The sequence below is a fragment of the Camelina sativa genome, chromosome 1 (assembly GCF_030686135.1).
Source record: "Camelina sativa cultivar CO46 ecotype springtype chromosome 1, ASM3068613v1".
Classification (NCBI taxonomy): Eukaryota; Viridiplantae; Streptophyta; class Magnoliopsida; order Brassicales; family Brassicaceae; genus Camelina; species Camelina sativa.
Window position 1 is genome coordinate 26,624,212 of NC_141880.1, and position 23,242 is coordinate 26,647,453.

Below are 23,242 nucleotides of genomic sequence, written 5' to 3' on the forward strand. Positions count from 1 at the left end.
AATAGAGAACCTAAACCTAAAAAATTTTTAAAAAATAAAGAAAACATATTGTAACTATGTAAAAGAGGGTTAAAATGAAAATGTTCAAAAATGATATTTTTGAAAGGGGTATACCAAAAAGGGTATTCCTAAAATTTGTTCTTATGTATTATATAATAATTTAAAATAATCTAAATATATATTCAAATAAAAGTGAAAGTGAATCATATATTTATATGTTTGAGTTAGGTAGAAAGATTTCTTTATCCTTTCAAATTTTACCTGTTATTGATTTTGAAATTTTGGTAACTAATATTAAATGTATTAGCATTCAATGGTAATTGTTTATAAAATGAGTATTTATTTGTGAAAAATGCTGCAAAAATACTATTATAGACTAGGTAACAACCCGCACTATATGCGGGATAAATCTATACAAATAATATGAGTGTTTAAAGTTATTATCGAAAATCTAAAATTTGTTTTTGTAATAACCAAATATATAACCCGTGAGATTATGCTTAGATCAAACTACTATGTATCAACTATATATATCATCCGCTCTTTCTTCAATCTACGCAAGATTATTTATTTTGTTTAATTTTCTTTTTGTAAGAATATGTTTCACCTGTGAAATATTATACCAATAGTATTAAATAATTACATTGCCTATAAGGCTACAATAATGATTATTGTGATAATTTTATTTTGGAAAATTTAAATATGTGAATATTAATCAGTTTTTTTTTGAATAGGTGAATAATTTAGGTTTTTAAAAATGTTTTAGATCTAATAATGATATAATAATTAAATCTGTTATAAAAATATATTTTAAAATTAAAATGTTTGATTTTTTAATTAACTGAAAAGGAATATTCCTTTATCATTCAATAGCAATTATGTGTAAATATCCATAAAAATGAGAGCAATAAATTCAGTAGTGTCTCGAGCTCTCTAACGACGACACATCAACACTTTGTTTAGAATGCTTCTCTATTAATATATAGGGGATAGTTTTTGGATAAAAAAATCTTAGATAATATGAGGGGGTCTACTCTATAACTTTTTCATATTTGGCACTTCTACTACTTGACATGGATCATCTTTTACTTTTAAATTATTATTAATGTTTTAGATTATTCACATTAATTTACTACAATTAATATCTTCACTTCATAGGTCATCAAAAGTAAATGAATAACTAAATTATTTATATTTTCTATGTTTTGAATAGTATTATTCCAGACTTTCCATACTTATTCAAACCAATATAATATGGAGAATACAATTCACATATGACACTATTAATTTGGTTTTAAATGGATAATATGGAGAAAAAAGATATTTTTAATTGATTATTGATAACAAATAATAAAGTGTTATAAATAAATTTTAATGACATATAATAATTATTATATGTATAATAAAGTATAAATTTGAAAAATATAAATGGTTATCAAAACTAAAAATTTACAAAAAAAAAAAATTATATGAAAGATATGCTTTGAACAATAAATTATATTTTCTTTAAATACTTAAAAATTTAAAGATATGCTTTATCATTAAATTTAGAAACTTTTGAAATAATTTTCAATTTTCTTTGGTTTTTTTTTCCCTTATTTTTAAGTAAACAAATATCATTAATCTTAAAATAATTATATATAAGATGTTCTAAGGTTTATCTAGGCCTTACTATATACGTTTTTAACATCCTCGTTGGATCTCATCCTCTCCAGATCGATGAATTCATCATCTCACATATCGATCGGTCTCAATCCTGGAGATATTGTCGAGATTGCCTTCAAAGTCAGTTGCGAGGTTTCGTTGCGTGTCGAAGGAATGGGCATCAATGTTTGGTAGTCCATATTTCAAGGAGTTGTTCCTGAGCATGTCATCGGCTAAGCCGCGCCTCTTATTCGCCATCGCAGAAGACGGCGACGAAAATGGAAAAGCTTGTTGGAGGTTCTTCTCGTTGCCTCAGCTTGAGAATCCATATGTGAAATCGTCGTCGACGACACTTGTAGCAGCAACCGACTTTCATGTGAGATTCTCTCCAGACGATCTACTGATCTATCATTCTTATGACCCCAGATATTTTTCATGCGGCTATGCCTCAGGCTTGTTCTATATCTATGGTGATAGAAACCAGGGTAGACCTCTGGTATGTAACCCCGTCACAGGACGGTATGCGATCACACCTTTTCGTTATACTTACAGAAAGGCGTATAGCTTTTTCGGGTTTGACCCGATTGACAAGCAATACAAGGTATTGTCCATTAAATATCCATCTGGTCCTCCTGGTTGTCATCATAAAATTCTTACATTGGAAGATGGAGATATGACATGGAGAAGGATCAAGTGTCCCTTAAGACGGCCAGGTATTAAGAGTGATGGCATATGCATCAATGGGGTTTTGTATTTCTTATGTGAGAGAGAAGAACTATCATTTGATTATGTCATAGTTTGCTTTGATGTTAAGTCAGAAAAGTTCACCATTATTGACGTAGAAAGGATTTGTCAATTGATAAACTATAAGGGCAAGTTAGCTCTGATTTATTGGGAGGATGATGTCGACATTTATGAGATTTGTTATTACGGGAAGGATCTCGACCAGTACTTAAAGGATAACCTTGAAGCTGATGCAACTAATGAGTTGCATGTGTGGGTTCTAGAGGATGTCGAGAAACAGGAATGGTCCAAATATGCCTACACTTGGACCGATGATAGATTCTTTCGTCGTCACGTTTCCATCGCTGGAGCGACCGCTTCTGGTGAGATAGTGTTTTCGATGCGCACATATACATCTAAACAACCGTTTTATGTTTTCTACTTCAATCCCGAAAGGAACACTCTCCAACGTGTTGAAATCCAAGGTTTTGGTGAAGCGTTTAAGCAACCTTGTAGCGTTCGCACCTTTTTAAACCACATAGAGGATCTTGATGTTAACGATTTAAAAGTACTCAAGTCAGTCCATCCTCCATTGGTGAACCCAAAATATAGAGGTACATTAGAATCAGATACAGAATATAGAGGATCATTGGAGTTAGGTGAAAGCAATGGTCATGTCCTTTTGTGCTCTTAATCCATGCGTTTTTTGTTGTTTGTCAACCGTATCTGTTTTACCGTTTTTCTCTCTTTAACGAGCTTAATACATCTTTAATCATTTTGTTTGGTCTCAAGAACATGATTTTGTTGTTTTTTCTTAGTTCTCTGTCTCAATCTGAGTATATTTGCTCTAGTTTTTGTTTATTCTCAATGAGATTTGTCCTCTTGTAGTAAATTAGACAAATATACAACCATAGAAAAAATAAAAAATAATAAACATCGGTAGTGTAAGATTTTTTTGGTGATTCATTATCTTCTAAAGAATACATATTCGTGTATAGTAGATGTCTAAATTTATATACGTGTAAAAATAATTAAAGGATGGCCAAAATTGAGAAGAAGAATAATGAAAGTGAGATAGAGAGAGAATAAGCTGTAGAAGAAGTCGACGTGCTTGGTCTTTGAGATGGTATGTTTGTCGCCTCCGGGTCAAATGAAGAAGTTGGTGGTCTAGCCGAGGAGGAGGAACGGTTCGATGGAACCGTCCGCGCCGAGGTCTCACCGGTGTAACCTTTAGCCATGGAAAATGAAGTCGGGTTAGAAAGAAGTTAAGGATCTTAGGCTCTACAGGGAATAAAAGTTGATAATGAACTCACAATCAGATTCTTTCCACCCCAGAATCAGTTTCTCACGATCAAAGACAACACGATAGCCAGTCATGAAGTTCTCTGCAAATTGTAAAAACGAAGAAATCCGATAAAAATCTTGCATTTCTAAGTTTCGTGACACAGCAGTTTTTGGTTGAGTTTCCAAATTTATACTTACGTCCGATGATGCTAATGTCTTCTATCTTCATGATGGCTAAACAGTACACATCTGTGTCCTGAAATCATCACAAGGAGAGAGCTTAAGTAATGGCAGAGACAGAACAGAGGTGCGCTGCAATAACAGAGGCCTAACTAACCTTCATGGGGATTACTACTAAAGGGTGATAAACGGGATATGAGCTCCCGCCTTTCATTGTAAGATTCACAGCTGGATACTGGAAGCTGTCTTTGTTTGGGCTGCACATAGATAGATCCAGAAGTTAGTTAGTAAGGTTTCAGAGATAATAAGAGTGATGGTGACCAGAGTACAGAGGCAACCTTAATGCATAACAGTACTCAAAAGGTAATTCGGGATCAGTTGTTTGATATCGTTTGTCCAGAGCTAGAGAATTAAACTGCAAAATCATATTGGTTATCAAGCCAATGTAATACCAAACCAAGATCATATTACAATAGAGATGAAGACCTACGCTTTCTGAAATAAGGGTGTAAGCTGCATCAGTCAGATAAGTGAACGAGGTTCCAGAGTCGAAAACAGCATCAAATTCAAGATCGCCTGTATTTCCTCCAACACTTATTTTCGTGACGGTGATATTGTAAGTAGGACTGGTTGACAATAAAAGAATATGGTAGTTAGAAGAAACAACTAGAAGTATATTCAAGGAGATGGACAAGTTCGGTTAAACATAGAGAAGATATGATTCAACGGCTTGCTTACTGTGGTTGTCTTATGTTCAATGGTGTTTCCCGTTGGTCTACGCTACCTTTATCTCCAAAACTGATCCTACCAGCTCCATCATTCCCAAAACACATTGAGAATGAGTTTGCTGCAATTCCCTCCTTTGCTAGTACGCTAGGAACTGATATGTCTTCTAAGCCAAGCCCAAAAAGACCATTTGGAGCTGCACCATCATGGAATACACCGGTCTGAACTTGACCACATCTGTTCCAGCACAGAAAGATTTTAAAGATGAAAACACAAAGATTTAGGCTTGCCAACATAATAGAAAAATTCTATGATATAATATTATATACTCAAAAGTCTGTATAGAAGAAATTACTTACCCCAAAGTAACTCGGGCAGGAATAGTTTTAGAACTTTTGTCATTTGAAACTAAGTGAAGTACATCCTCCACCAAGACTCCAGTAGACGAGGTACCATTAGAAAGATACCGGATCTGGTATGGGCAATTACTTTGAGGGGAAGCACATCGATCACCTCTTGTACATAACGAGCTATTACAGGAAACTTCTGAACTTGTCGATGATACATTAGGGCTATAAATATTAAGGTCCAAACTCTGCAACAACAAAAAAAAAAAAAAAAAATTCCTTAAGGAATCGAACAACTTGCAGAAATAAAATAAAAAATGTCTAAAGAGATCACATCAGATGTCGATAAAACAAAATCTAAGCATAGACATATCTCATTTACTAAATGTTTCTAGTCCACATGGTGAGCAACAGAGCACTGAACACATAGATGTACCCTCGATAAGTCTAGTGTCAGTCTCACTGTATTTTAGCGTTAACAAAGACCTGCCCAAAGTCACATTTCTATCCTACACAATCCATCTGTATCCCACAACAAACCCTCACTTAAAACCCAATCCTATAGTTTCTTCACAATCTAGACCAAATCCTCAAGATACACAAGCTAGCTTAGCAACATACTCAAATGAAACAAGTAACCGTATATAAGCAAAAAAAAAAAAAAAAAAGAAGAAACATTACCGAGCCACCAGGCGCTTTCAATTCACGAACACAATTGGTGCAGTCACAGGGCAACCAAAACAAGTCACTTCCAGTATCTAAAGCAACCAGAAACCAATCAGCTGGCGTACCAACTGACACATTAGCGTAATGCAAACTGTTACAAACACCAAACAAAAACAATCCAACATATATCAATCAAAACCTTTCAAGTCTCTCTCCATAAAAACATAAACCTTTTTTTTTTTATTTTTATTTTGAAATTAAAGAAAACCTTACAATCCAAGGGCATCAACACGAACAGTTTCGTTGCCGTCAGAGAAAGTAACAAGTGATTGATCAACAGAAGCAAGCCTACGACCTCTGATTAACCGATCACGATGAGCCATGACTCTGTAATACTTAGAAGAGTCTCGATTAGGCAAACCATCACCAGGCAAAACACCAACAACCTGATCCGAGAAACGGTGATGAAACTCAAACCCAAATTCACCAATTCCTTCGCATCTATCCAAAACCCAGCTCGAAGCTATCAAAATAAGAAGACCCAGATACATAATTCTACAGCTTGAGTACCAAACCGAGATCTCGGAAACTTCCTTAAAAAAAAAACGAAATTTCCGAGTAATACTGAAAAACCCAGTCTAGCTAAAGAGCGAATTTTTGTAAAATAGAAACCGAGAAAATTAGGGAAGAAGAATCGTGTGAAGTAGGAGAAGCTTCAAAGGTTTCTCCTTCGTATGAGATGATGATGATCAACTTTGAAGTCAATTTATTTTTCCTGAAAAAAGTAATTAAATAATAAAACTTATTCTTATTATTATTTTGTTTAATTATAGTAAGAAATAAAAAAAGGTGGCAGGTAATTTTCATTATCAAAAGACTCTCTCAAATTAAAGCAAAAGTCAAAGTAGAAGTCATCACTACTGTAGAATTTTCAACGTCATTGTGTAAATTTGTAAACCACAATCAAATTAATGTTTATTATTATTGGTTACGCAATTGAATTGATTTTATCAACACGTCATTTAATTATGTAAAGATTGGTATTATTAGTTATATGTAGTTGGACCGACTTTTCCTAAATGTTTTTTTTTTGTAAGGTTTAGTTATATAATTTGTTGTTATTTTATAGGTAGTAATTGTTAGATCTAACTAAAACTGGTGAATTAGTTTAGTTGGTTTAAATGGTTTGCCTATACATTTCGATCGTAAACAAATAATTAATCGCGTTACAAAATAATAGATAGCGAACCTCATTAGCACCCACAACTTCTTTCTGCTCTTCGGTATGTCCTGCAAACCGCGCAGTAGACAAGCATATGGAAAGAAAGGAATTCAAGGAGACATTATTGATACATTCCTCTCTCCCTCCATCACCTAATCAAAACACATAGATAGAATACGTTCGAAACTGGCTATCATTTATACGAGCTGACAAGTTAGACAAATGCTTTTGAAGTGTGGTGATCTCTACAAGAATTAAGCTAAATACTCTCCTCTACTCTTCAATCTTAATATGTACTTGATGTAAGAACTGTTGTTTTTTGGATTGAATAAATTTTACGTCCAGTTCCAAAAAAAAAAAAAAAAAAAAAAAAAAAAAAAAGTGCCTAACTCTGACCAGGCAAGTTATTTTTAGGTATCACTATTGGTCTTGCTTTCCTCAACGGATCAACCTCTATAGCTTGTGATTCCTACTGTTAGCTATGTGCGTGTCATTGTGTGTTAAGCAGGCTAGGGGTTTGGATTTTTACCCCTTTTCCGTCTATTTCAACAACTGTTAAATCGTTTAGTTGAATGAGGTTCGTCTTTTTTACATGTGTAACCTATGTTGCAACCATCCTTTGTAATAGAGAGAACTATAACTAGGCTTCCGACCTTCTTGCGAAACCGTATGTGTATCCTAACAGGTAAAGAACCATTTTCAACCATCCTTTGTATTAGAGAGAACTAACTATTAATGTATCTTCTCTAATAAATAGAAAATACTCCCTCTGTCCAATTCATAAGATTTTCTACCTACAAGTACAAAGTTTAATTAAGAAGCATAAATGTTTTTTTTCTTTTTGTATAAACATATTATTTAACATTTATTTTAAAAAGTTAACCAATAGAAAAGAAACTGCAGAATACAAATAGACATAACATAATTTTTTTTGGGAAGGAAGGGGAGACTAAGTCCCCTTTAACTATTCAAACTCAAAAATTAAGGATAAACCTGACGAGGAGCCGCAACCCCTCCGAACATTATCCGAAAGAACAGACTCAACACCACTTGGAACAGTATCAAATGAATGAAAACCTAACTGCAAAAGAAAAAACATAGTTTGCTAATTTTTGTCAGCAAGACGATTAGCTTCCATATACACTTGAGTAATTCAGATATTCTAGTTCCAGAAAATGAAATCATGACACAAACGTACCAAAAACGACAATGATGAGCCTCGCTAATCTTTGTCACAAGAAAATCAACCAACACTTTAGAATCCACTTCCAACTCCAACTTTCTGACCCGTCTCTCCCATGCGATCCATAAACTATAATACACTCTCCCATGCAAGCCATAAACCATAAACGTTTTTCTAGATCATAACATATTAAATGAACATAAATAATGTATAATTTTTGTGAAAAGCTAATAATATGAAATAATCAATAAAAAAAACAAGAACATCCATTATAACAAATTGAGTAACAAAGTATAGAAAGTTTACTTCATATATTTGTTAACTTTTATTTTGCATATCTATTCTTCATGATCATGTGTGTATATAAAGCATTTCACCTTTTTTTTGTCATACATGAAGCGTTTAACTTAATCATCTATTTACCCAAAGAAAACAAAGCACTTCACAAATATCAAAATAAATTTTGTGGATACTATTAACCATAATCAGTCATGATGATAGCATTTTTCGTGCTCCATATTCTAACCCAAACTAACATATAATTTCATTCTAATTGTAAAATTTAAATTCTAACCATCTCATTTGTAAACCCAAATCGGCATATAATTTTATTATAATTGTAAAATCTAAATCCTAACCATCTCATTTGTAAATCCAAACTGACATATAATTTCATTTTAATTGTAAAATCTAAACCCTAACCACTTCATTTGTAAACCCAAACCGACATATAATTTCGTTTTAATTGTAAAATCTAAATTCTAACCACTTCATTTGTAAAACCAAACCGACATATAATTTTGTTTGAATTGTAAAATCTAAAGCCTAATCACCTTATTTGTAAACCCAAACCGATACATTATTTCATTCTAATTGCAAAATCTAAACCAATCCAATATTTAACCTTCCTTAAAAAATATATACATAATTTGTTTCCTTAATTTGTTTTGCTTTTTAATTTAATTTGATTAATTTTTTTAAATAAGATAATGTATAGAAGATTTCGATGGATTGAAAAAGAAGAAGTGAATAAAAAGGTTCATCCTAGGAGTGAACCTAAGTATTTTACTATATATATTGTTGTCGTAATTGGTTAACAATGTTTATTTTTTCAAATCTTCTGAATTCACTAGATTATGTAGTATCGAACTTGTTTGGACAGAAAAATAATGTAGTATCAAACATGTTTTCTTTATATTTCTAATAAATCCAAAAAAAAAAATTTGACATAAAAGACGATTTGGTCTCTCGATGTTATCCTTGAATGTACAAGACGACTCGCAGACGATATGCATTAGAGTCCCAGCTTGATTATATTGACTTTCACATATTCACTATGTCAACGTTATTGAACTTTTAGCCCAACACGATAAATGATAATTTGATACTTTTTTTTGTGCATGAAGATAATTTGATACATTGAATCGTTATTTTGCAATATATCCACCTTCTTTAGTTTGAATCCCAATGTGAACCTTGTCCATATATTTATAGAGAGACATTATTGTTCCAATATAGTTAAAGACAAACTACAACTTGGTTAGTCAAATCTTAAACATTATAAACCAAAAAAAAAAAAGTAAACTCTTTATCATTTTATTTTGTGAATGATTACCAAAAGTCTTCTTTTATTTTCACTATAAATAGTTTGAAACCCTTTTGCTCATACGCAAATCAAGAATATTATTACTTCTAATGGCTTCAGGGAAACCAGCTACCCGCCCTTCAGTGAGACACCCGAGCCACAACCATCCATTGCGCGGTCACAAAGCCCAAGTTGAAGATGAGATCATTTGCTCTGGTTGCGACCTAGACCTGATCGGTGCATCTTTCAAGTGCACAAAGTCAGAGTGTGATTACTTCTTGCACAAGTCATGTTTCGAGCTTCCACGAGAGATTCGTCACAAGTCTCACCCTGATCACCCTTTGACCCTACTCTATTCCCCACAGAATAATCAATCCACCTACACGTGTGACGCATGCGGTGAGTATGGATCCGGGTTCACGTATAACTGCTCTATATGCCACTACGATGTTCATGTTGGATGTGTATCTATGCCAGAGACCATGAAGCATGACGAGCACGCGCACACGCTCGTTTTGCTCTACAGTACTCCTTGCCCAAAGGGTCATATATTTACGTGTGATGTTTGCCAGGAAACTATGCCGGATAATTTGTGGTTGCACTATTGCCAGAAGTGTGACTACGGTGCTCATTTACATGCATGCGTCGCTGAAGAAGAGGAAAAGCCAAAAAAAGGAGGAAGAGGAAGAGGAGGAGAAGGAGGAAGTAATGGAAATGGGGTGAACGGAGGAAGGAGCTCGGCCAATTCAGAGCTAGCTGCGATGTTGAAGGCTCAAAGGGAGATGGAGCAGATGCAGATTGCTCTACACTTGGAGATGCAAAGAGCTAAGATTGATAAAAAGTCAAGAAAACATATGCTCAAAATGATCTAAGATATCAACTCGTCTATTGCTCTCGGAATCTTGAAACTCTAAAACTCTAAAACTCTTTCACTTTTTGCTTGTCCTTTATATTTTCTTTATATTTTGTATTTTCTCCGAGCTTTTATGTAATTTATCTATGAAATAATCTTTTAGTAGTTGAAAATCATCACTATAAAAGACGGAAAAAGGAAAGAAAGAATAAAGCAGAATTACAAGCCATTAATTAGCATTAGTTAGTTGTATAGCTAAAATCCATAGACATTTACTATATTCAAGTAATTTACGTGGTACAAATAGACTACTACTACAGTCTACATCCATTACACTCATCAAATCAATTGATCAGTAATAAACTATTGAATATAATAACGATAAAGACTCATTTAGAAAAAGGAACGTTACAAAGGAAAATTAAAAAAGGGTCAATTTGCTAGATAACCAAAATCATAATAAAGAATACAGCCAATTAAATCTGGAAACGAAGTGAATAGCCATAGCCCAAGATGAGATGACCAAAAGGGATAGAACTAGAATAAGTGAAGGATACGTCCGCGGCCAGAGAGTCAAAGAAGAGAGAGAATAGTGATGATATGGCCAAATTAATATTATCTTAAGTGGTTTTAAATGTTGAATTAGTCTCATCCAAATAATTGATTTTTTTGGGTCAAACATAATAATTTTTTTTTGTGTTCAATATGATTTGAATTTTTAAAATGGGATATTATAGTTAATTAGCATATAAGGGTTAGATGGTTGAAGGGATCACTCACTTAATTTATGTTTTTTTCTGTTAGTTTTGCTAAAATCCCAAAAAAAAAAAAAAAAAAAAAAAAAAAAAAAAAAAAAAAAAAAAAAAAAACAAGAAATTTGTGAAGGTGGATTTTTGTCTATCATTTTTTTTTTCAAAATTTTGATATGTTCTTATTAGTTTCTTCATATATATTCGGTTTCAGTATAGCCCCATGGCCCCATCCTTTAACTAACAATATACATATTAGATGTGATCAAGCTTGCTGTAAAAGATGATACAACTTTCAACATGTAAACAGAGCTTAAAATGCTCAAGTTGATGCTTAGCAAAGAAACTTAGTTGATGCTTAGCAAAGACACTTAGTTGATAGTTAGCAAAGCAACTTAGTTGATAGTTAGCAAAGCAACTTAGTTAATGCTTAGCAAAGAAACTAAGTTGATGGTTAGCAAAGCAACTTAGTTGATGCCTACCAAGGCAACTTAGTTGATGCTTACCAAGGCAACTTTGTTGTTGGTCGTTTACTACTCACACTTGGAAAACTTTGAGATAAATTTGCCATCTTTGTACTTGGTTTTCAGGTAAAATATAAAGGTAAGTAGTCAGCCAGGGAAACAAAATAAAGTATGTCATAAAAATTAAGAGTATTCGGAGTAGTTGTAGTCTCTGAAGGAGGAGAGGTCAGAAATTTATAGTAAGGGGGAGGTATTGGTTTAGGATTTAGAAAGAATTTTAATGACTTTATGTTCTTGCTGATTTTTAGAATCATAGAAAATTGAAAGTTAAAAATTGAAGGATTCTAAGAGATTGTTTAGGAAGTTTTTTAAAATCTTGCTGATTTGTTTTTTCTAATCTTGTAAAATCTTTCTATTTGATGAAAGAGTTTTTATGACTTTTGTTATGAAGGAAATGATATAAAATCCTAAACCAATAACATAAAATTTGAATTCATTAACAATCCAAGATTCTTTTGTTTTACTTGAATAACATAAAACTTTTAATGATTTTATAAAACTCTTAATCCAATAACACTAGATTTATCAAGATTTTAGATAACTTTTTACAAATCCACAACCAATAACACCAAATTTTTAAAGAGTTTAAAAAGTCTTGATTGAATAACAACATATTTACCTAACTTTTTAAAGTCATTAAAATTTTTTCTAAATCCTAAACCAATACCTCCCCCTAAAAGTCATATTAATTACGATTGATTTTTGCAATTTGGTGCTGGTTTGATTTCAGTTCACATTAAAGAGTGCTTTGAATATGTAAGTACTTGTGCTTTAAATATGTAAACACTCGTGTCTGTGGTTTTAAGTACTCAAGAAAAAGCCGGCCAACTAGTTTCTGGCGTAATTGAACACAAGTCACACAACATTAGCCAGAATAAATCATTTAAATAAACAAATACTTTATTTTTGGCGTATTTCTCTGTACTGTACATATGCTGACTTAAACCTAACATTAGAGAACTCGGAGTCCTAAAGTAAAAAGAAGAAAAGCAGACCCGATGGGGGAGAGATTGTGCAAGTCCATCACCCATGCTCAATGTGGATCCGCCCTTCTACACCTCGCAACACCGTGTTGCAAGGTGATTCAATTTCATAACTCCCAACAAGTAAACAGAGAACAAACACTTAGTTGGTGCCTTAGCAAAGCAGCCAAAGCTAAATTTGTTTTTTTTTGTTACAATCTATATCAATCTTTTGGAACTTCTTTGAAATTTTGTACTTGGTTTTCATAGCAATACCACGGGAAAATACAATACCATGTGATATAAATTAAGAGTACTACAATACAAGGCTCTGATTCAGGGAGAGGATTTATGGTACTAGAACTACCAGAGAATTAGAGGACAGAAATTATTATAGAAGATTGCAATTTGGTGCTAGACAACGACTTCACACACCAAAAAACAATTGTTAGGTTGAGCAAATTACATCAAAGAATCCTTTAAATACGTAAGTACTTAGTTTGGTTCCACCAGACAAGAATCTAGTAAATATTGTCTAATGGATTTGGTCCCGTGAGTGAGTAGTGTCTCTAGTTTCAAGTGCTCAAGAAAAAGCCGACCAACTAGTTTCTGGCTCAATAGAACATGAGTAACACAACATTAGCCAGAAAAAAAAAATAATAATAAACAAAAACTCTATATTTTTGTGTTTCTTTGTACATGGGCTGACTAGAACATAACATTAGAGAACTAGGGAGTGAGTCCTACAAAGACTCTGAAAGACAAAGAGAGGTATGGTAATTGTAAACAGCCAAAAAGAACTATAATTTACATGAAAGTTATGGAAGAGGAAAAGGAGCAGAACCGCCTCTTGAGGTACAAGCTGTAGAAATATTTGAACTGCATTATGAGAGATGGACAATGGAGAGAGAGAGTGAAATTAAAGGTCACGTCTACACATCGGGCAAGAACCGTGTCTGAGGAGCCAATTGTCTATGCAAGGCAAGTGAAACATGTGATGACAATGAGGCAAGCTTCTAACTGTTTCACCAAGCTGGAAATCCTGCAAAATCACATATCAAGAAGGAGAAGAAACCCCCAAAAAAACTTTCAATTAGACATGCGATTCGAGATAAAGAGCTACCACAAAGCAAACTGATGATAGAACCAACCTGAAGACAAACAGAACAGGAGTCTGTGTTCTCAGAAGCATCAGTGTTATTGTTGCCAGTAATTGTCATCTTTGGGATTTTCTCAACCAGGTCTCCTGTCAATCCTTTTGAGCCACCTGTATCAAAGAGACTTATCTGATCATCAAAGGCTGTATCCACAGCTCCCATCTGATCAGAAAAGACAAAAAGGATTAATAAAGATGGAGATGCAAATTTAACAGAAATGGTGAAAAAAATTCTGAAAGCTTTGAATGCTCAACATACTTGACTTTGCACCGCACTTAGCATTGCAGGACCTATGCGCTCTCGTACAAGTCTCCCGCTTAGAAGACTAACAATGACATCAATCTACACACCAAAAAAGAAACACTAATCAATCACTTTTGAATTTCAATCCAAACTTGATGGCTACTTTGAAAACAGAGTAAAGAGTTGCTGCTCACCAAATAGAGAAGACATCCGAAAGCTGACTCATCGGATTTCCAGAGATCAAGCGATGATTCAAAGACCTCAATAGAGAAAACAGCTCCAGAAATGGCACCAATTGCTGCTCCTCTAATGAAACCACTCTCAGTTTCTTGGCCTATCAAAGCCCCTGTAAGTGCCCCTAGCAATGTCCCCACTGAACAAGAGAAAAGGAAACAACTTTATATAGCTCCAAGCTGAAGACTTTCTAATAATCATATCAATTCAATGATTCAAACCAATCCAATCAAAGATAAAGCAACAAATTTATGTTACCAAACAATCTCAGAATTTTGCAGCAGAGCAACAACAACAAATATTGACTGCAGAGAGACAAAATCAGATCCAAAATCATAAGAACAGTTACAAGAAACAAACCTAAGGCGAAGAAGAAGGATCAAGATGGCGGAGATAATGGTACCCAAAACAGCAGAGACGAGGAAATGGCAAGCGTCTTTGATCCGTTCGACGAAATTCCCAAGAGAAGGGCTTGACGAAAGAGGACAAAACCCAGATTGGAATCTATAAGAAGAAGACATACTTTTTTCTAAACCTTTAAGCGTAATCGAAGAGAACCCAGAAAACGATTAACGATGAAAAGCAGAGTTGGGAGAGAAGCTTTATTATATATAGTATAGGGAGAGAAAGATGAGATTTTGCTTAGTGGTTAAGAGAGAGAGAGAGAGAGAGAGAGAGAGAGAGAGAGAGAGAGAGAGAGAGAGATGGGATGTTTCGCTAATTGCATTTAAAGCTTGGGGGTGAGTTTTGCTTTCATGGCCAGAATTTTATTGTAGGTGAAGGATTATCTTATAGAGTTTTTTTTTTTGTGTGTGTGTGTCAGAATCAGTGACGACGACGATACACAACAAAACGAAAGTTTCAAACTTTCGTTTTCAGAAAGCACACACGAGTCAGAGAAGGAAGAAGAGAGATGAGCTCATCACGGGGCAAAGAACTTTCTAATTATTTTGCCAAAAAAAAAAAAAAAAATGCATTTTGAAAATTAGTTAATTATTAACTAATACATTTTCTTTAGGTAAGCCAAATTATAGAAGACGTTATTTCTTAGGTCAATCCATTTGCAAACTTACAAAAAAAACAACTGTAGGAAATCTATAATTTAAACCCTAATATAACATTTTGTCACAATTTTCTATTTTTCAAAACAATTATAATAAAAATAATAACATGTATTAATTTTCAAAAGCTTAATATTAACTACATAAATCTAGTTTTATAATTCAAAACACTAGTAAATGTGATCGTACAAGCAAAATACGTATAAGAAATTTAATAAACAAAGGCTAGCTAAATTTAAGCAATAGAAAAAAATGCAAAAAACGATTATAAGAACTGTTGTTAAAACTATATATTACTTTAGCAGAGAAGTTCTTTTAAAAAAATCAAGTTATATTGAGAGAGTATGTGATCCCTCGTCTCCTCTTTGTCAATGTCTCTTCTTCGATATCTTGTACGCGTAAAAGTAAATGGTTTATAGGTAAAGTTCAAGTATTTATATATGTTGTGGGGTTTAAGTTTAATTACTCGTAGTTATATGTATATCACAACAAATAATAATCACTTTGAAAGAAATCTTTATATATATATATATATATATATTCATTGCTAAAATGGGTTCATAACTAGAATATTACCCATCATAATGATCACTTTTGAATGACATATTCATATAAATCTATTGATAACCACAAGCACTAACTATAATATTATCTCCCAGATATTGCACATTAAATTCAATTTTGTAGATTTGATATGTATTTTTTTCAAGTTGAAGGTAAACTTGCAAAAATATGTTATTTATAAAGTTTTTTTTGTTTTGTATAAAATTCTTTAGTCAGCTCATTTGAACGAGTCTTTTTCTGTAAAGTTCATGGTTGATTTTCCTGGATTCATTAAAACAATTACTGCATTTTAGATCAAAAGTAAAAGTTTGTGATATTCCGTTTTTCTAAGCGATTGTACCCTTTCTCATATAAGTGTCTGAATACATATATAACCTGAACCAACAATTTTAGATAATTGTATTATAGAAATGGCACACAACAGTTCATAAATTAAAACAAAGTGAAAATTAAAAATTTGAGTTCGCTGGTCTCATTCCTCTAGTTCAAAAAATAGTTACTAGATCCAACCCAATATTTTAATATAACTTGACAGAAAAAAAAACACCACTTTCTATATTAATAGAGATTATAGCAAGCATAGTCTGAAATTAGTAGAAATTTCGTTTTCGAAAAATCCCAATATTAGAAAAACTAGTTTTAGCTAGTATTCTGATACTGATGCAACTATACTTTCTTTCATTATAATTATACTTATAGTGGAAATGACAAATTGTGTTTACAAATTACATTTTTTTTTTGTTAATCAAATTGCATTAATTCAAATTAAAGAGTTAGTATAATTTGGGCCGGTTGAACCAGGAAAATCACAGTCAACGATACAAGGATAAGTAGATGTAAACCATCAGATGAAATGAAAGTAGATAGAGAGTTTTTCGCAATCTCATCCGCTCGTCGATTCCTCTCCCGAGGAAATAAGTTAAATGAGATTTCTTCAAAATTCGATGTTGGCAAGAGGATATCATGTAGAATCTCATGAATCTCCTTCAGTTGGAGTTCCAAATTAATCGCTTTGACCAGCTGTTGTCAATCAGAGGCGAACAAAAGTTTCCGAAAGCCAAGCTCAAAAGCGTGTTGCAGAGCCATATATATTGCTATTGCTTCCACCATAAGCGGCGATCTGACATGGTGAGAGTTTGCAGTACATGTTTTCTCAGCATGTGGCGAGGGTCCGAAGAAAATCCAGCCAAAGCCCGCATCTCTAGACTCCTCCCTCTAAGCCGCATCCGTGAAGCAATGAATCAGATCTGGTGTTTCGTCGAGGCTCTGTCGATGTGCACATGTATGGGGTAGGGGATTTTCTGGGGTTTGGTTGAGGTACCATTCTCGGGTTTGGGTAACTGCTTGAGTCACTACCTCTTTCGGGGATATAGATCTCTGTTCAAAAATCAGCTTATTTCGGCATGTCCAAATGGTCCATAGAATCCAAGCACCAAGAGCCCCTTTTGCAATCCCAGTAGGTGGGAGACACACAAGGGGTCAGGATGCCTTTATTCCCATGTCCAAGCTCTGGATCCTCGATGGATCAAAAGAAGCTTTAACCGGTACCTGCATCCAAACATCTCTGGCAAAAGAACAATGTAAGAATAGGTAGAGGCGAGTCTCCTCGTGGCCACAGAAAGGGCAAACGACCGCTTGATTAATACCATGGCTTACTAAATTCTCACCCGTTGGAAGCACATTCCTCAGTAGCTTCCAGAAGAAGAATCTGATTTTTGGTAGACAAGGTAGGGTCCAAATCTCTTTCTCCCAGTTAAAATCCTGGTAAAGGTTTTCATGTTGTGCTTGTTGATCTCGTTTTAAGGATAAAGTTTGATAACTTGATTTTGCTGTGTATTCCCCAGATTTTGTAGGTAGCCATATGTAGCGATCTCCTGCTCCATGTTTGCTGGGTCTAATGGCCAGAATGTCGTCCTTGTACTTGGGAATCATTGATTCTACTCGCTCTAGGTTCTAAGTCATGGTGAGATAACAAATGAGGTCTGATACCTTTGAATATGGGAATTCTTAGGTGGGGGTCCCAGTGGGCATGTAGGTCCAGATACTAGTTGAGGTCCCAGATACTAGTTGAGGTCATACCATGGATCATACCAGATACTAGTTGAGGTCCCAGAACCTATTGCTTTTCCCATCTGAGATTTGATCAAGTCTCTGCCAATACAAATTCCTCTCCATCCATGGGAGGCTGAGGAAGGTACCTCACAGTCTAAGAAGGGAGCATCACCACAATACTTTCCCATCAAGACTCTTGCAAGTAGGCTTTCTGGTTGAGTTAAGATTCGACAGCTTACCTTTGCTAAGAGTGCATCATTGAAGTCTGGTATGTCTCGAAATCCTAGGCCACCATTCTTTTTAGGGTTTGTCATCTTTGACCAGGATATCCAGCACATTTTTTGTTTTTCCTCAGATTCATCCTACCAGAAACGAGTAAGGGCGGATTGGATACGTTTACAAAGGGAGTCTGGTAGCTTAAAGCATGACATAGCGTAGGTAGGCATTGAAGCAAGGACTGATTTTAGCATGGTAGTCTTCCCAACAGAGGAGAGTGACCTAGTGGACCAGCTTCTTGATCGTTGCTTAATTCTATCCACGATGGAGTTGAACATATCTCGTTTCTTTCGGCCAAATAACTCCGGGAGTCCTAGATATTTACCAAGTACTCCTATTTGTCTCACTCCAAGGAGTTGGATAGCCGCCTCTCGTGTGGTCTCACACGTTTTTGCGGATAAGGTAACAGCAGATTTCAGTTTGTTTATCTTTTGTCTAGGGAGGATGGACATTAACTCGCTACAACTTTGTTTGCCTGATTTGCAGAAGAACATGGTATCATCTGCGAATAGGAGGTGGTTAACTCGCGGGCTCTTCTTTGACACTCTAATTCCAGGTAGACGTTTCTCTTGTCGAGCCTTAATGCATAAACCAGATAATATCTCACTGCACAGGATGAAAATATAGGGTGAAAGTGGGTCTCTTTGTCTAATTCCTCTCTGTGGTTCAACAATTCCTTGTCCAGAGCCATTTAGAAGGTAGGAGTAGGAGACTGTAGTTATGCATAACATTATCCACTCTATCCAGATGTGGTGAAAACCCATTCTTTCCAGTACCAAGCGGATGCAGTCCCACTCAATGCGGTCATACGCCTTGCTCATGTCAGTCTTAACTGCCATATAACACCGCATCTTAGCTCTAAAGGTCTTGAGGTTGTGAAGGTTTTCATGCGTTATTAATACATTATCTGTTATTGCTCTGTTAGGTATAAAAGCTTACTGGTTTTCAGAAATCACCGTTTGGAGGATAGGTTGTAGACGCTTTGCTAGAACTTTGGAGATGATCTTGTAGAAGACTTAACATAGCGCAATAGGTCGCTAATCAAACATTTTCTGGGGGCTTTGAATCTTAGGTATAAGTCTGATGTGAGTTTCATTACTATGTGCAGGAATTCTGTTTGATAGAAAGAAACTCTGGACTTCCCGAACTACATTGTCCCCCACTGTGTTCCAGTTGGACTGGAAAAAACTGGCAGAGAAGCCATCTGACCCAGGAGCTTTATCAGGGTGAATTGAGAAGCAAGCATCTTTTATTTCTTTCGGAGATGGGATAGTTATGAGTTTTTGGTTTGCTTCAGGTGTAACACAAGGTTCTATTGCTTCACAGATGATACTTTCACGGTCACCACCTTCAGATGTGAAGAGATTTTGGAAATATTCAGTGATGACCGTAAGTATTTGTTCTTTTTTGTGTACATCAACTCCATTTCATTTTCAATTACTGAAAATTTGTTAATTGCATGTCTTCCCCTTGTTACAGCATGGAAATAGCCAGAGTTTTTATCTCCCAAGGTTAACCATAGTTGTCTGCTTCTCTGCTTCCAAAAGTCTTCCTCATCTTTATATGCCTTTAACAGTCTTAAATTAATGGTGGAGATTGCATCATCCATGGGAGCTTGGGTAGCCATGGCGTCTTCTAGTTGTTGTCGGAGCAAATCAATCTCCTTCTGGCTATCTTGGTGTTTCTGTCGGGACCAGTTATGATTTCTCGTCTGCATCGAGCTAGTTTATTTTGCATTGTTTCATATTCATCATAATTCCAAGCCTTTAACACCAACTCTTTAACTTCAGGATTCCCTTTTAGACGTCTGTCATATCTAAACAGGCCTTTATTTTTTCTTTTTGTCAAATCAAGGCAGGTGAGTAGGGGTCTATGATCAGAACCTTCAAACCGGAGGTATACACATCGACTATGAGGGAAGTTCTCTGCCCATACACCGTTGGACATTGCTCTATCCAGACGACAATGAATGATGTGATCATGTCTCTTGCCTCTCCAGGAGAGAAAATTACCAGAGTGTCTTAGGTCGTAGAGATCACACTCAGTCATGAAATATCGGATATCAACAAAAGTTCCTTCATGCCTGTCTGGTCCCCCCCTGTTTCTCTGATGAGTCGATGATGTCATTGAAATCGCCAGTCAGGAACCAAGAGTCTTCTCTAGTAGCGCCTAGAGTGGTAAGTTCCTTCCACACGGCCCTCTTTTTCGTTCTATCAGGTTCTCCGTACAAAAAGGTGGAAAAAAAGTATTTGCCTTCAACAGTGATACGAGTGTTAATAAAATTTTTGCAGGAAGATAAAACAGCAATGTCTATATGGTGTTTCCATAAGAGGATTAGTCCCTCTCCCCCAGGAGTGTGGGGGGAGATCAGAAAATGATTCGGGTAATGCAACCAACTGAGAGAGGAGAGGACATTCTCATCAGAGTTTTTTTTTGTCTCCATGAGAAATATTACATCAGGTGTGATATTGGAATTGATCTCATGAAGTCGTCGGCCTGTTGTGGGATTCTCCAAACCACAACAATTCCAGCTCAATATCTTTACAAATTACATCAAATGAACAAATTCAGTTAACAACTAAAAACGTGAACACTTTGGCACTAGTAAGCAGAATCCTTAATAAGTACTTCATACTCCATAAAGAGTCTTTAGTTCGACGACATGTAGAGGGGGAGAGGCATCTCCGAGATCGTTTCAATCCCAAATGCAGCAATATATCGAATATATTGCCAATATTTTTAAAGAAAGAATCTGAAGCTTTTACGGATGTCGTTAGCAGCCGCTGCGGTGGCTTACACGATGAGCCCGTACTGTGAGTAAGCTTTGGAACACATCTTCTATGCACATGATATTTAATACATATCTAGTAATGAATTCGATGTCAGAAGTATGATGTGTCTGTCTCCAAAGTAAGTATTGAAACACTTATTTGATCTTAAATTATTATACATGTAACATAGTGGCTTCCTTATAATAAATACTCGATCCGGTTTATATACATAAATGTACATATACGACATTTGAACAAAATATCAGCTCGAAGATATTTTTTGTTCGAGTATATTTATTTTATGTAATCCTTAAGGCATTTGGGTCCATGCCACTATAGGCCAGTCAGTCCCCATACACACATCAGAGTTACATAAATAGGCAATAGCGAAGGAAACTGATTAAAAACTCCGCAGAACGTATTTATGATAAGAATGGTTTTCTGTATAATGGCGGCATGTTGTAATGTACGTGTGTATACGAAAGAAGATACATGTGTTCGTTCCTTTTTTACTTCTGAATAAAAATGAGCTTACACTCTTATTATATTAGGAAATATATAAAAGAAATAACTTCGACGTAACCGTTTTAATTTAACTAACATAAGTTTACGTAACCATTTTTATTACCAACATGATTTTTTTTTCTGACAGCATCCGGCCGCTCATACAAAAGTTCATCTTAATGAAAACTCTCTAAATCTACAAGTACCATGTTGACACTTGTGTCATAGACGAATTAAACAAAAGTCTTTAACAAAAAAATAAAGAATTTAACAAAAGTCAATCCGAATATAATTAGGCGGCAACCGAACATATCGGTATTCGAGAAAGCGGTCTAGGTGCTAGGCGCTCAGCAGACGCCTAGATGACCATTTAACCCGCTTAAAATTACATACATTTTATTTTAATATTTATTTTTGATTTTTAAATTACATATAATTAAATTATTATGTTTTATATCTATATACGTAATTATAAACATTTATATGTTGTTAATATAACTTAAATAAATGTATTTTTCTTACCATCGTTTATAAATTTTTATTTTTATAACATATATTTTAATATAATTATATATATATATAATGTTTTATGTTGTAAACGCCTAAACCGCCTAAAAACCGTCTAGGCTCCGACTAAGTGTTCTAGGCGCTAAGCGGTGATATATATATAATGTTTTATGTTGTAAACGCCTAAACCGCCTAAAAACCGTCTAGGCCCCGACTAAGCGTTCTAGGCGCTAGGCGTTGGGTCACCTCCCAGATACCGCCTAGCGCTTTCTTGAACACTAGAACATATATCTAAGTTCGAGGTCGGAGATCATCTGCAGGCTCTAATAAAAATAATCCGCAGGTTAGTGAAGAAGTCCTCCAACAATCTTAAGTCTTAGCCAACATTATCTTATAATTTTCGTAAAATTTATAAGAAAATGAAGAAAAGAAAAAAAAACTTTTTTTTTGAGCATCTCCAACCGAATTTTTAATTTTAGAGATGTACTTTTTTCAATTCTACTCCATTTTGGAATTAAAAATGGAGATCTCCACTCAAATTTTAGTGTTAAATAGAAATGGATGTCTCCAAATATAGATTGGTTGGAGATTAATCTTGTATAAGTGACAAAACCATCAAATTTTTTAAAATAATTTATATTTTATTCAAATATTCTTTATTCCAGGATATATACATACATTTTGTTATTATAATTTCAATTGATGTGGTGGAGGTCCTCCCCCAGCACAACCTTTATGTTCAAGAATACACTGTTTTTTAGAAGAACTGATATCATTTAGATGATACATACAAATATTGCGGGTCATGTTGCAAGCATACGGTGGTATGCATACTGGCTTGGAGTCACTGTCTCTAATACAATAACTCCCGACAGCATAGTTTTGTCCTTCAACACAACCAACAAGATAACAAAATTACTATTAGGGGGTTATTGAACAAATTTTTATTAAATTTGAAGACTTTAGAGTTCTAGTGTTATTCTAATTTTTTAAAACTTTTTTTATTGTTATTCAATTTATTGGTTATGGTTCTATTAAATACTTGTGTTATTCAATATTAAGATTATGTTAATGACAAGATGATATTGATTAGCAATAATAGAAATCAAAAACAAAAATATGAAGAAACAAATCACACTTTTTATGGTGTGATTCTGATATAATTTGTCAATTACCCTAAAATTTTCATTTTTCTATTCTTTCAAATTATTTAAAATTCAGTTAC

The 23,242-nt window shown here is 34.5% G+C and overlaps 3 protein-coding genes and 1 pseudogene across 4 annotated transcripts; 2 read left to right on the top strand and 2 right to left on the bottom strand.

Moving 5' to 3' along the window:
• Nucleotides 1-1,719: 1,719 nt before the first annotated feature.
• Nucleotides 1,720-3,235, top strand: LOC104708034 (F-box protein At2g16450 pseudogene; annotated as a pseudogene).
• Nucleotides 3,236-3,307: 72 nt separating this feature from the next.
• Nucleotides 3,308-6,395, bottom strand: LOC147950441 (aspartyl protease family protein 1). Of its 2 annotated transcripts, none has more exons than XM_087463110.1 (10): nucleotides 5,844-6,395; nucleotides 5,586-5,721; nucleotides 4,917-5,152; nucleotides 4,570-4,794; nucleotides 4,322-4,457; nucleotides 4,170-4,246; nucleotides 3,989-4,088; nucleotides 3,850-3,907; nucleotides 3,681-3,752; nucleotides 3,308-3,595 (listed from the first exon to the last, which is right to left on the bottom strand). In XM_087463110.1, exons 1-10 carry the CDS (start codon nucleotides 6,119-6,121, stop codon nucleotides 3,399-3,401), a joined length of 1,515 nt encoding a protein of 504 aa, XP_087319236.1. In that variant the 5' UTR covers nucleotides 6,122-6,395; the 3' UTR covers nucleotides 3,308-3,398. The 2 variants fall into 2 exon arrangements, with proteins under 2 accessions (XP_087319236.1, XP_087319238.1); XM_087463112.1 differs by having other exon boundaries at nucleotides 5,839-6,347.
• Nucleotides 6,396-9,649: 3,254 nt separating this feature from the next.
• On the top strand, nucleotides 9,650-10,600 carry LOC147950442 (protein VACUOLELESS GAMETOPHYTES). The gene has a single exon (XM_087509486.1). It carries the CDS (start codon nucleotides 9,671-9,673, stop codon nucleotides 10,430-10,432), a length of 762 nt encoding a protein of 253 aa, XP_087365612.1. The 5' UTR covers nucleotides 9,650-9,670; the 3' UTR covers nucleotides 10,433-10,600.
• Nucleotides 10,601-13,287: 2,687 nt separating this feature from the next.
• On the bottom strand, nucleotides 13,288-15,039 carry LOC104790604 (NEP1-interacting protein 2). The gene is given in 6 exon segments (XM_010516385.2): nucleotides 13,288-13,690; nucleotides 13,800-13,967; nucleotides 14,064-14,147; nucleotides 14,243-14,421; nucleotides 14,643-14,661; nucleotides 14,663-15,039. Coding segments are annotated over 6 exon segments (714 nt in total). The 5' UTR covers nucleotides 14,804-15,039; the 3' UTR covers nucleotides 13,288-13,567.
• Between the last annotated feature and the right edge of the window lie 8,203 nt (nucleotides 15,040-23,242).